At 38.0% G+C, this 14853-nt stretch overlaps 1 protein-coding gene across 1 annotated transcript in view; it reads left to right on the top strand.

The window, feature by feature from the left end:
• The window catches only part of LOC127811345 (aconitate hydratase, cytoplasmic), a 37492-nt gene that overhangs the window by 3479 nt on the left and 19160 nt on the right, over positions 1-14853 (top strand). The window contains exons 7-15 of the mRNA XM_052351106.1: positions 380-524; positions 608-750; positions 892-948; positions 1094-1173; positions 1260-1335; positions 1670-1855; positions 1937-2004; positions 2130-2248; positions 2385-2506. Of these exons, the coding sequence (XP_052207066.1) occupies positions 380-524; positions 608-750; positions 892-948; positions 1094-1173; positions 1260-1335; positions 1670-1855; positions 1937-2004; positions 2130-2248; positions 2385-2506 (996 nt within the window). The remainder of the gene's footprint in view (positions 1-379; positions 525-607; positions 751-891; positions 949-1093; positions 1174-1259; positions 1336-1669; positions 1856-1936; positions 2005-2129; positions 2249-2384; positions 2507-14853) is intronic.

Genomic DNA, 14853 nt, shown 5'->3' with positions numbered 1-14853 from the left:
AGATGAGATGGTAGTTAACAATTCAACACTAAATCATGTCAAAGCCAGGGTGGCCCTTTTTGTTTCTGACATTGAACCTGCTTCCTTTTCCTGTAATTGATCACATCCTCTAGAGGAACTTAAATGAGCCTTTCATTTAGCATTTTGATGTACTTTAGTTGGTTTAGGCTTTTGATTTTTGTTCAAATGAGGCCTGCTTATTTCTTATGCTTATACATTGTAATTGACCCGTAAAATATAATGCCATGTTGAAACTATGGCTTAGTTGCATGTCATTCTCAATGGAATTTGTCTTGCCCTGCATGATGTTTTGGAAATTAACAACATTGAGTAACTGCTCCCTGCATTTAGCTTCAATGCTATATTTTTACAAATGCAGCCAATGAGCATGGTATTGCCTGGTGTGGTTGGATTCAAGTTGTCTGGAAAGTTGCGCAATGGGGTCACAGCTACTGACCTGGTTCTAACTGTAACCCAAATACTAAGGAAGCATGGTGTTGTTGGCAAATTTGTTGAGTTTCATGGTAATGAAATGAAAGACTTAGTACTTCTGAGCTCCCATCTTTGTGTATTGCAGATCTAATGTTTTCAAGTGCCTGGCATGTAGGTGATGGTGTGGGTGAAATATCACTAGCTGATAGGGCCACCATTGCAAATATGTCTCCTGAGTATGGTGCAACAATGGGATTCTTTCCTGTAGACCATGTTACTTTGCAATATCTAAAATTGACTGGAAGAAGTGATGAAACCGTGAGTATTTCTTGACAACCATTTATATTTTTATTTGTGGATGAAGTTGATGACAATTAGACTCATAACAGTGATATCTATCTTCTTTTGATTCTTGTATTTAAATTTTCACGAGGTCCATCTGTTCATTTTGAACTTCAGGTGGCTATGGTTGAAGCATATTTGCGTGCAAATAAAATGTTTGTTGACTATAATGAGGCAAGGCTCTCTACATTTCTCTATCTCATATTATTGTTCTTCTTCTTGGTTTAATTGATTGTTTGCCTTTTTTTTTTTTTTTTTTACTTTCTTTGCCTAAATAAGTTCCAGTTTGGATATAAGTATTTTCTTTGCCTGATTTCAGCCCCAGCAAGAAAGAGTATATTCATCTTATCTACATTTAGATCTTACGGATGTTGAACCCTGTATTTCCGGGCCAAAGAGGTATATGAAGCTTCTTCAGATCCCCTTCAAACTGACTCTGTAAATATTGTTATGGTCCATCTAAGTATGCCTACTCTTATTGGCAGACCTCATGATCGGGTCCCTTTGAAAGAAATGAAGGCTGATTGGCATTCTTGCCTTGACAATCAAGTTGGATTCAAGGTAACATTTTGTTCTTATGATCATTGAACTTTTCATGTCATGGCCTGGTTAATTTACTTCATTAGTGGTTCTATGGAATTACTGTAATAAATCAACTTTTTTCTTTTTTTATCAAATAATGCAAATGTTTTCTTGTCCTAACAAACTTGTACCAAAGGTGCCATAGTGTACTCTGACGAAGTAGTGATGAGTAAATCAAAAGGTGTAGACATTTTCAATGAAATCCTGGATGAGCTTGAATTGACTCTAAAATTCAGTATTGTATTTAGGCTGTATTGGCACTCTATCTGCAGCCTGTGATGCTAATATTCTTAATGTTTTGAGTATGATATAGGGCTTTGCTATACCAAAAGAGTCACAAGACAAAGTGGTGAAATTCTCTTTCCACGGACAGCCTGCAGAGCTTAAGCATGGCAGTGTTGTAATTGCTGCAATTACAAGCTGCACAAATACGTCAAACCCTAGTGTCATGCTTGGGGCTGGTCTTGTTGCAAAAAAGGCTTTTGAGCTGGGTCTGCAGGTCAGTTTTCCTGTAAAGACACATTGTAGTTCTTTATTCTCGAAATTTGTTTCTTAATTTTTCCAAACAATAATTTGCCAGGTCAAGCCATGGGTAAAAACTAGTCTTGCCCCAGGTTCTGGAGTTGTTACAAAATATTTACTCGAAAGGTATAACTTGTATTGCCTTTTAAGTTTTTTTTTTTTCATTCTTTTTGATGTTTGCAAAAAAAAAAAAAAAAAAAAAAAAAAAAAATCTTAGTTGAGATGACTTGACTTTTTGTGGGGCTCTGCAGTGATCTTCAGAAGTATCTGAATGAGCAGGGTTTCCAAATTGTTGGATATGGTTGCACAACTTGTATTGGAAATTCAGGGGACTTGGATGAATCAGTTGCTTCAGTTATATCAGAAAATGGTAAGTCTTTTTGTTTCTTCATTTGAGTGTGCGTCTAATCAATTGAGCATTTTCACTCTCTGCTTCTCAATTGGTGCAGGATTATAAATTTAACTGTCATATGTGTGTTTAATTCAATTGTGATCTTCATCTACAGACATTGTTGCCGCTGCTGTTCTTTCTGGGAACCGGAATTTTGAGGGTCGTGTTCATCCCTTGACAAGAGCTAATTACCTGGCTTCACCTCCTTTAGTGGTCGCTTATGCCCTTGCTGGAACTGTAAGTTACAGAACAATTTGCATTTTGCTTGTTTTTCTTTAATGTTTGAAGTAATCTATTCTCCATGTCTTGATAGATTGAATGTGAGAACAAACCAAAGAACTGAAAGATGAAGAGTGTTCTACTACTCTATGATGAAATATATGCTGAATGTATAGTGTTTAACACTCCCCAAGGGAGTATATTTAAGTTCCATCCCTTTATCACCCTCTTCCATTTGTGTGTGAGACATGTTTGATAATTTCCGCTTCAATTCTCCTTAGAGGCCCTTTATGTAAACCTTAGTACTTTCCACCTGTGCTCTCTTAGGGCATTGAGACATTCCAAATAACCTTTGGTTATTGATGCCCTTACCTTCTGGATCTGTTGTCTGTCCTTGGCTAGTAGAACTTAGAAACTTGGCAAAAAATGTATCTGGTGGTTAGAAACTGGCTCAACTTACTGTTCTCTTTTTTTCTTTTGGGGGGGTGGGGGGGGGGGGGGGGGTGTTGACTTTTATCTTGTTCATGACTTTGGAGTTTGTGAGCCAACAGCCTTGCAGCCAGCAGTTTCCTTGAGTTTGAAAATGGCCATTCGTGTACTGTAAGCTTCAAACATGCCAGTACTCCTACAAAAGCTTTAAACATGTATTCTTATTAAGTCCTAGATCAGTAGAATCTATGTAGGACATGCCATTACTCCCTTTCCTTTTCAAGGATACCTAATTTCCCTTTGCTATCTGGTCCATGTGTCTGGTCATATGGATGCCAAATGGGTGAGGCGCCCATGGCACAACCCACCACTATAACAAGCAGGTCTTGCTTGTGGCCCAGCCTACTCAAGGGTTCGGTGTGGCCCTCCTTTTCTTTTCTTTTTTGGGAAAATTCGAGAACCACCCTCCACGTTTCAGAAATAGCAATAACCTCTTCCGTTGTTAAACAATGGGACAAAATGACCATTTTACCCTTTATTGTTTCTCCTCCTCCCTCCCTCTATTTTTAGAAACATAGAACAAGGAAACAACCAGTGGTTTTCGACGATTGGTGACCACTATTGTAGCCAGATGAACTAAATTGAATCCTGATATGGATTAGATATGGGGTTCAAAATCAAACACAAATATGAGAGAATGAGGAGAGAGGATGAACACTAGAATCTAGCGGCTTTCTTGGCGATGAACCCCAACCCAAATTGGGGTTCATTGCCTAAAAGCCGCTGGAGATGAACCGAAATTCCTTTTTTTTTTTTTTGGGGGGGGGGGGGGGGGGGAGAGAGTACTGCAAGTGTCATTGCCAAAGAAGTGTCATCATTGTTGTTAGAGAAGAGCTGCTGCCTACATTTGTCGGGAAATGAGAGAGAATGATAAGGAAGAGTGTTAGGATTAGGAGCACTAGGATCCTCTCAATTCAATGCCAATCTCACACACACTCACCCGAAATCAATCACAACAACAGAAACATAAAAACGAAATTGAAAATAGTAAAGAAATTAGGGAAAGAGACAACCAAACCACACAGTGAAGACAACAAGATTTATCTTGGTTCAGGCTGCAGAAACAGCTCTACATCCAGCCTCGGTCCAAGAGCAATTTGTGGAGAATTGAGAAGGAATCTGGAGCATTATTGGAAGTATGCAGGCAAGATAATGGTCCTAAATATTAGGAGTGTTAAAAGTTGAAGATAAATTAGTTGAAGATGAGATCGAATAATTCTCCTAGAAGATTAGTTGTATTCCTATTTTGAAGATAGCTGTTCTGTAAATTTAAATAGCTTAGATAACTATTTTGTACTTGTAGATGGCATAGACTTGTACATAAGGAAGGACTCCTATACGTGTATATATAGGATACAGTCTAATGAATAATTATTCCATTCCCTTCTCTTAAAATAATTTCTGTATGGTATCAGAGTAGAGTTACTTTCCCGTCTACAAATCTTAGACCTTAATCGCTACACGACTCAGTTTTTCCCGAATCCCTTCTTCATACAACCCTATGATTTGCTACCTAACATCATGGCCGACAAGAGCAGTCAATCATCCAAGATCATCCCCTTACTCGCTAATAATCCAGGAGCCATTGACAACAATATGTTTACCATTACTGGACATAAGTTGAATGGGCAAAATTACCTACAATGGTCTCAATCAGTTGTGATGTTTATTTGTGGAAAGGGGAAGGACGATTACTTAACTGGAGCAACAATCAAACGAGGGGAAGAGGATCTAAAGTTCAGGAGTTGGAAATCTGAGAATAATATGGTAATGTCTTGGCTCATTAATTCTATGGTAAATGAAATAGGAGAAAATTTTTTGTTATATGACACTGCACAAGATATTTGGGAGGCTACTAGAGAAGCCTACTCTCACGTTGAAAATACCTCTGAGTTGTTTGAGATCAAGAGTATGCTTGATGATCTTAGGCAAGGTGAATCTCATGTAACCCATTTTTTTAACACACTGAACAAATATTGGCTTCAATTGGATAAGTTCAATAATATCCAATGGAAGTGCACAGAAGATTCAAAAAAGTACAAAAAGATTGTGGAGCAAAAAAGGTTATACAAGTTTCTCATAGGCTTGAACAAAAACCTAGATGGTGTTAAGAGGAAGAATTCTCGGCGCCAAACCTCTCTGTAGGGAGGAGAGCAGGTTGAAAATCATGCTCAAATCTGCAACACCAAATCTGGAGCGTTCAACCTTAACCACTCAAGGCACTCCACAAACTTTCAAATCAAAGAAGGGACATCCTTGGTGTGATCACTGTCACAAAACATGACATACCAAGGATACATGTTGGGAGATACACGACAAACCTCCAGATTGGAAGCCGACCCATGAGAGGAGAAGTAAAGGCAACCTAGCATCTATGGAGTAGACCACCACAGCCTCGACACCTACTTTTTTTAGCAAGGAACAGACGGAATGGCTGCAAAATATGTTTGGCAAGGCACAAATCTGCCAATCCTCTGCACTCATACACAATTAGAGAATAAAGATGAATGATGGTCTCATGCGACTGCCATGCCCCCCCTATTTATAAAGGATTTGGGCGGAAAATACAAGGGTGTTTAAAAAACCAACACAAAGTCTATACTACCCTTACATAATTGTTTTAATTAGAGCTAACCTAACTAACTCATTGTCGGTTATACCACCAATCTAACTAACCAGTTTCTTCTGATTCTTCTTAATCTTCTAAAATGTACTCAAATGTAAAATGTTACAAATTGGGAGTGCTGGAAGTCCTCAAAACAATCCCAAGATATTAACACAACAACACTCTACTCTCTTTTCTCTTACCAATACAAGCATACATCATAAACAAAAAAGTAAAGAACATTCAACCACACGAGTACACCGAGATATATCCTGGTTCGGATTGATAACACCAGTCCTACATCCAGCCTTCATAGAGAGAGCAATTCACTAGAAAACTTGATGAAATCTGTACAAAGAAGTCACTCACACACCCTTTGTCCCTCACTGACAAAACAAGAACCCTCATTGCAAGATTACAAAGATATCTTCTCTATCATTTCTCTAGCAGTAGAGCTCTTCACAGTCAATGAGAATGATCAGTACATTAGGTGCCCCCACACCTCTTATTTATAGACATAAGGGGCATGAGTTACAACATGAGAGAATACTCGGGAAATACCCTATCTACCCTAACTTAAATAAACATGCAATTAGCCTATATTTCCTAATTACCACTGCCGCATACAAAGCCTAATAACCGAGTCCTTCTAGTCTTCCAGCCACTCAAACAAAACTGAATAACACAAAACTTCAACAAATCTCCACCATTTTGCATGAGTGACTTCTAGAATCCAGATCCACCAATTGCTCTCCTTTAGGACCTACAAAACAAACTGATCATTCACAAATACAAGCATGCAAGAGCCTCAAACAATGATGTAACTTAGACATAGGGACTGCTTTAGTGAACATATCTGCAACATTTTCTTCTCTTGCTACCATTATCAAATCTATTTCCTTTCTTTCAAGTACTTCTCTGATAAAGTGATACCTAACATCAATATGCTTTGTTTCTCTCATGGTGTGCTTGATTTTTAGTCAAGTGTATAGCACTTTAGCTATCACACTTTAAGATGGCCTTAACATTTCTCACTAGGAGTTCATTTACTAAACCTTTCAACTTGATAGCTTCTGTAACAGTTATATACTCAATCTCAGTGGTTGAAAGAGCCACTACTGATTGCAAATTAGTTTTCCAGCTTATGGTTGCATTCCATAGCTTAAATACATACCTGGTAGATGACCTTTTTTTTGTCCAAATCTGCTGCATAGTCAGCATCAGTGAACCCTAGTATATTAAGCTCATCTTTTACATTAGCTCCACCATAAACAAGACCATATTTATTGACCCTTTAAGGTATCTAAAAATCCACTTAACAAGAGCCCAATTCTCATTTCCCGGATTAGCCATGAACCTACTTGCAACACTTATAGCACGTGCTAAATCCGACCTAGTACACACCATACAATACATGAGGTTGTCTATAGCACTAGAGTAGGGAATCTTGTTCATTTCTTTCATGCTCTCTTCATCACTAGGTGATTGGTTATGGGATAGCTTAAAATGCTGTGCAAAGGGAACATTTACCTCCTTTGCATCATGCATTTGAAATCTTCTAATCAATTTCTCTAGCTATGCCTTTTGGGATAGCTGGATTAACCTCCCTGTCTATTCTTTATTATTTCAATCTCTAAAATCTTCCTAGCCTCTCCTAACTCAATTCATCTCAAAAGCTGATTGTAATTGTAGCTTTAATCTATGAATTTCCTCATCTGATTGAGTAGCAATCAGCATATCATCCACATAAAAGAGGAGATAAATAGAGATTTTAGATGAAATATGCTTAACAGAGACACAACAATCAAAGACACTTCTGTTGAGGCCTTGGTTGATTATGAATGTATCAAATTTTCTATACCACTGCCCAGGAAACTGCTTAAGTCCATATAAGGATTTCTTTAGCAAGCATACTTGCTCATTCTTACCCCTAACCTCAAATCCCTTAGGTTGATCCATTAGGATGTCCTCTTCTAATTCACCATGGAGGAATGCAGTGGTCACATCCATTTGTTCTAGGCTTAAGTCCAAATGGGTAGTCATAGCAAGCAAGATTCTAATTGAGGTATGTCTCACTACTGGTGAGAAAACCTCATTAAAATGCACCCCAGCAACTTGGGTGAATCCCCTTGCAACCAACCTAGCTTTATACCTAAGTTTTTCCTCCTTACTTTCCCCTTCTTTAATCTTAAAGAGCCACTTACAACCTACCATCTTTTTATCCAAGGGTCTATCAACCAAAACCCAAGTCTTATTCTTATTTAGGGATTCCATTTCTGATTTCATGGCATCCAGCCATAGCTTGGAATCCTTTGATCTCATAGCCTCTTCATATGAAAGGGGTTCATCTCCAGCTGTCTCTAAATCAGAATACCCATATCTTATTGGAGGTCTAACCTCTCTCCTTTGCCTACCCTTTGCCACATTGTATCTTTCTATACTAGGAGATCTATCTGAACCCGAAGATCCAGCACTATCAGAAGGCTGGAACCTCTCAGAACTTGAGGGATCAAGGCTGCCACTTTGATGGAAGCTATCTAAGGAAGGGGAATCAACACCAGCACTATGCTGGTCCATAGCCATAGGGGGATCAGCACTGTCAGTGTGCTGATCTGCTGCCAAATCCATGGGATTATCCATGGCAGTATCATGCCCTTGCTGTTCCACCCCAGCAGCCTTGGCTTTACCCTCCCCATCCTTTTGAAACTCTATATCTTATCATCTTTTAAGAAAGAATCATCTCTAAAGGTCACATCCCTACTAACCAATGTTCTAGGCAATCCTTCTTCTAGGGCCCATAACTAATATCCGTTTACCCCGGTTGGATAACCTATAAATAGACACCTTTTGGCTTTAGGCTCTAATTTCCCTTGCTTAACATGTGTATGAGCAATGCAGCCAAATACCCTTAGATGCTCTAAGCTTGGCTTATGACCATTCCATACTTCATAGGGTGTTTTAAACCCTATTGCAGCTAAAGGTGACCTATTAATAACATAGGCAGCTGTTGTAACAGTTTCTTCCCAAAATGATTTGGATAACCTAGCATGGATTAACATGCATCTCACCCCCTCTAGTAGGGTCCTATTCATTCTCTTAGCTAGGCCATTTTGCTTAGGGTAACCCAGGACTATTAAATGCCTAAGAATGCCATTCTCTTTACACATTTGGGCAAATTCTTTGTTGCAAACTCAAGTCCATTATCTGTCATAATGACCTTGATTTTCATACATTTTTGATTCTCTATTAAGGTTTCCTAGGTTTTAAAAGCTTTAAAAGTACCATCTTTTGATTTTAATACATATACCCAAACCATCCTAGAAAAGTCTGTTGGTCCTTTGACACACAATGGCCACTCAAGGGGGGGGGGGGGGTTGAATTGAGTCATTAAAAACTTTTCAACCGAATTCTTCCCTTTTAAAAAACTCTGAGATTTTCTATACAAAGAAAATACTTGTTATAAAAATATATATTGTTTGGTGTGATAGCAATATAAATATGCAAACAACAATAACAACACAAGAATATATAGTGGTTCGGTGTCTCCAACACCTACTCCACTCTCTTAAAGTCAACCCGACACTTGAGGTTCCACTATAACCACAACACTAGGTTTTCACACAAGATCACCTAGCAAACTTGTACAACATCGAGGTTTTCCCTCGGCTCATCTCGAAAACTATTACAACAAAACACCACACCTAGATTACTTGGGCTCTAGGAGGCCACTCTCAATCCACAAATAATACAAAGGAACAATCCTATGTCCAACATACTTGGACTAATATGCATATGAATACAAGAACAAATATTACAAGGCAAGTATGAATACAAATACAATTTACCACACTTGGAGAGAATATCTTCTTCTCCTTTGCCTTGGGCTCCAAATGATATATCTTTGAGCTTGAGCCTTGGATTGCTTTATTTGAGTTGCTTGAGAGCTTGGGTGTGCTTTAGGAAGATAAATCTTGATAGAGCATTTGCCTTATCCAAAAATCTCTTCTTGATATATATAGTGGAGCTTCCAACGGATCTGTATCGGCTAGAAAAATTGTGATCGTTGGAGTCTGGGAGTCGACTTCTCTAAAACAGGAGTCGACTTCATTTTAAGTGGCAGTTGACTCTAGTTATACAAGTGTCGATTTCTCTAATGCCAGAGTCGACTCTTCGAAAAACACCAATGCTGCCAGGTCGACTCTGCATAACATGCTCTCGGCTGGGTCGACTCTAACTTTGCAAGAGTCGATTTCAGCTTAAGGGGGAGTTGACTCTAGTTATACAAGAGTCGACTTTCTGAAGCCAATTTTATAGAAATTAGATTTTATACTTATAGCAATTGTTTGAAGATATAAACCATATATAGCATGTATACATTACAAGATATTTACATTTATTTAGTTTAAGTAAATGTTTAAAAAAAAATGTAAATAAGAAAGTACCCCCCATTTGGATTCAATAAAAATATCTAAAAAATTAAAATCCAAAACAATAAGAAAATAAAATTTTAGTTTTAGTACAAATTCGGGATTTAGCAATTTTACCACCCTCAAAATTCATACTTTCTATTTCTTGAAAAATTCATTAAAAAACATTTTAACAACAATGAATGTTAGCTATCGAAATACCAGGAGATAGTTTTCCAAAATAAAAACATTTTCTTATATGTTCCCTTGTAGTGCGTTAATCTTCCAAACTTAGAGAAATAACATTTTTTGGTTTATTTTGATACACAAAATATATAATTAAGACATATCAAAAATCCATTAGGGGTTTTAAATATACCAAAATAGTTTTACTAAAATTATGTTTAATCAAACATCAAAACGCACAATAGGTTGATTGGAACAATTTGGCTCAACAAAGTCATCTATGATCGACAAAAAATACCTTGCCCCCACCATGTGTTAAAGATTGACTAGGGCCCCACAAATCCGAATGAATATATTTTAAAGGGCTTTAGATATGTGGTTTGCTTTCTTAGGGAATTTTACCTTAGAAGACTTACCAAATATATATGTTTCACATTGGTCCAATTCTGCTACATTTTCAGCCCTTAGGATACCTTGTTTGGACAATTCTCTAAGGTCTTGCTCACTTATATGGGCCATACTAAAATGCCACAATTTTGTTTGTGCATAGGTTTTGTTTTCACCTATTGTTGCCTGACCACTTAATGTGGTTGCTTGCAGCACATATATTCCATTTTGCAGGACAGCTTTCATGTACATAAGTGCTCCCTTAAATACCCTTAAGACTCCACCATCCCCTTTATAGGAATAGCCTAACTTATCCAACTCTCCTAGGGAAATTAAGTTCCTTTTCAAATCTGGAACATACCTAACAGAATTAATGTCTCCTACACCCTTAATATTGCACTCATGGTTGTTCCCTAAAATCACTTTTCCACCTCCAAAATATCTCTATAGTTAAGAAACCATTCTCTATGGGGTGTCATGTGAAATGAACAACCCGAGTCTAAAACCCACACATCCTTATCTTCTTGGCAAGATGCAACCAATGCATCTACACTATCATAGTCATACTCACATAGGGAGGATGAAATTTCAGAATTTGATCTTTCTTGAAATTCTTTCTTTCTACTAGGGCAGTTTTTCTAAATATGACCCTCTTCATGGCAGTGATAACATTTAATTTGTTTCCTACCATTCCTAGACTTGGACCTAGACTTCACCCTAGGCTTAAAACTCTCTCCCTTCAGCCCTACTTCTAATAGTTAGGACATCTCCAGCAACCTTTCCCTCTACTTTCTGTTGCAACTCCTTGAGTTCAATGCACTTGTAATTCTAGATTCCGCCTCACTAATTCAAACACTCAACCCTTAAGAATACACAGATAGAATAAGAAATGAAAACAACAGTATAAACTATACACACAAAGAGACATATGTTTATCCTGGTTCAGTTCCCTTGGCAGAAACCTACATCCAGACTGCCTTAGGCCTCTTCTCCACTATCTTGAATCACAAGAACGATTAGATGCATTGTAGAACACTCTCTCATAGCCCTATACCTAGTCGATATAGAGTTAACTCGAGATTACAAAGCACTAGATAGCTTTCCTCTCACACAGCACATACTTGCATAGCTCTCTCAAGATAGAATGAAAATAGAATGATCCAGAAAAGAAAAGACCCCCCGACCCCCTATTTATAGAACATAAGGGGCAGACCAAACAAGACATGATCGGCCGTTACAATATGGCTGTTACAACTAACCAACATTCTAGAAGAAACAACAAGGTAAATACCGAATAATCCCTAACATAAATGCCCTCCCTGAGACTCTCTAGCTAATCTAATACAAAAGTTTCAACAAAATTCTCCACCCATTTGAGTTAGATTAGGCTTCCTTAGGGCTTCACTCTGCACCCTCCCACACTACCATGTTACTCCTTTTAATCGGCATTTGGAATAATTTGTAGTATTTTTCATGCAATGCCTTAGCTTTGCGATAAGTACAACTTTAGTAAACAGGTCAGCTGCATTCTCTACACCTGAAACTTTGATTAGAAATACATCTTGCTTTTCAATTATTTCCCTAATGAAGTTGAGCCTAACATCTATATGCTTAGTCCTTTCATGACATGCCTTATTTTTAGACAAATGAATGACACTTTACTATCACACATCAAAGTTACCTTGGCATCTATCCCTAGGAGCTCACTAACTTGACCCTTAAGCCACATAGCTTTCGATATAGCTATGTATTCAGCTTCGGTGGTAGATAATGCCACCATATGTTGGAGACTAGACTTCCAACTGATTGTAGAGTTCCACAACTTAAACACATACCTTGATGTGGATTTCCTCTTATCTAAATCAACATCATAATCTGCATCCGAGAAACCTAGGATACTAGCTTGTTCTCTTATATTAGCTCCACCATAAGACCAAACCTTCTTAGATGATCCCTTTAGATATCTATATATCCACTTCACTGTATTTCAATGGGATTTTACTGGATTTGCTATAAATCGACTTACTACACTCATTGCATGAGCGAAGTCGGATTGAGTGCATACCATACTATACATTAAACTTCCCACAACACTCGAGAATGGAATATTTTCCATTTCCTTCCTACTTTCCTCATCCTTTGGGGATTATTCCGAGGACAACATAAATGAGAGGCAAATGGCACATTCACAACCTTAGCATTTTGCCATTCCAAACCTAGATAACAACTTTGCTAGATAGTATTTTTGAGATAGGAAAATTCTCCTTTGCTATTTATCTTTAGAGATTTCTATCCCTAGAATTTTCTTTGCTTCACCTAGTTAGTTCATCTCAAATTCAAATTTAAGTCTTAGCTTTAATAGCTGGATTTCTTGCTCGAATTGACTTGTTATGAGCATGTCATCCACATAGAGAAGCAAATATATAGAGATGCTAAGTGAGATATGTTTAAAGTAAACACAACAATCATAGAAACTTCTAAGATACCCTTGCTTCAACATAACAATATCAAATTTTTTATACCATTGTCTTGGAGGCTGCTTAAGCCCATAAAGGGATTTCTTAAACAAACACACCCTTCTCCACCTTTCTTTAACCTTAAAGCCTTTAGGTTGATCCATTAAAATTCTCTCATCTAAGTCTCCATGAAGAAAGGCTGTTGTTACCTCCATTTGCTCCAATTTTAGGTTTAAATGAGCAGTGATGGCCAACAACACTCTTATTGAGGTATGTCTCACAACAGGTGAGAAAATCTCATTGAAATCTATTCCCGATACTTGGGTAAAACCCTTTGCAACCAACCTAACCTTGTACCTAGGTTTAGGGTTGTTTCCAGCACCTTCCTTGATTTTATACAGCCATTTACAACCCACTATACGATGTCCTTTAGGCCTATCAACTAGATCCCAAGTTTGGTTCTTCCTAAGGAATACTATTTCTGACTTCATGGCTTCTATCCACTTTTTAGAGTCTCTAGAGGCCTACTGCCTCTTCATAGGTGAGGGGTTCATCTCCTAAACTTTTCGATGCACTAATAAGGGCATATGCTACTAAATTTGAGTAGCCAAGTTGTTGGGGAGGCCTTCGGGTCCTAGCCTGCCTATCCCTTGCTACACTATATCTAGAAGGGTTTGGCTGGTCCCCTAGGCTAGAGTTTGCATCATTTCCTCTTCACTCTCCTCATATTGAGTTGAGTCTTGGTCTTGATCTCCTTCCTAGACTTGTTCATTCAAGTCCTGATCATTTCCAAATGTTTCTTGGGTATTATCAACCCCTATTCTAGAAATTTCCACATCTATGGTCTCTCTCCTTTTCCTTTAAATCATGTTGGGTTTTCTTATTTCCTAATTTCATGGTAGAGTACTTTCATCAAATGTCACATCTCTTGTGACTATTGTTCCAGCCCTTCAGGTTCAAGGTTTCATAGCTTATAGCCTTTTACACCAATGGGATAACCAATGAACAGGCATTTCTTGGCTCTAGGTTCAAGCTTGCCTTGCTTCACGTGAGCATAGGCTAAGCACCCAAAACACTCTAAGGTGATTTAGACTTGGTTTATGGCATGTCCACCTTTCATAGGGGTTTTAAAGTCAATGGCTGCTGATGGAGACCTATTTATCACATGGGCAACTGTTGAGACTGCCCTCTCTCCAAAAGATTTTTGTAAATTTGTATGGAAAAGCATGTACCTAACCCTTTCTAATAAGGTTCTATTCATTCTTTTGGCTAACCCATTTTGTTTTAGGGTTTCCTGGGGCAGTCAAGTGTCTTATAAACCCACTTTCCTTACACATTTGATTGAACTCCTATTACAAAATTCGAACCCATTATCAGTTCTTATTGCCTTAACGGATATGCCCTTTTGGTATTCTACTATTATTTTCCATATCCTAAAAGCTTCAAATGTAATTATCCTTATATTTAAGACATAAACCATAGCATTCTAGAGAAATCATTAATAATTGACAGGAAAATATCGAGAGCCTCCATGGGTTAGGTTTGGACGGGCCCCACAAATCTGAGTGAATATAGTCTAGGGGTGATTTGGATGAGTGTATGGCTGTTTTATTAAACTTTATTTTGGCAGCTTTGCCATAAATGCAGGATTCACACTTAATTTAGTGACCTGTCCATGCCGCAAAATTCCTTGTTTGGCAAATTCTTTGAGCCCTTGTTCGCTTATGTGTGCCATTCTTAAATGCCATAGCCTTGCCTGATTTTGGATGTTGTTGCTTGCTACTGCATCTTCGCCACTTAAGGTAGTTGCTTGCAGAAGGTATATATCATTCTACA

Source organism: Diospyros lotus, chromosome 10 (genome assembly GCF_014633365.1).
Source record: "Diospyros lotus cultivar Yz01 chromosome 10, ASM1463336v1, whole genome shotgun sequence".
NCBI lineage: Eukaryota > Viridiplantae > Streptophyta > Magnoliopsida > Ericales > Ebenaceae > Diospyros > Diospyros lotus.
Note: the sequence above shows the minus strand (reverse complement) of the source record. Positions and strands in the feature narration are given on the sequence as shown.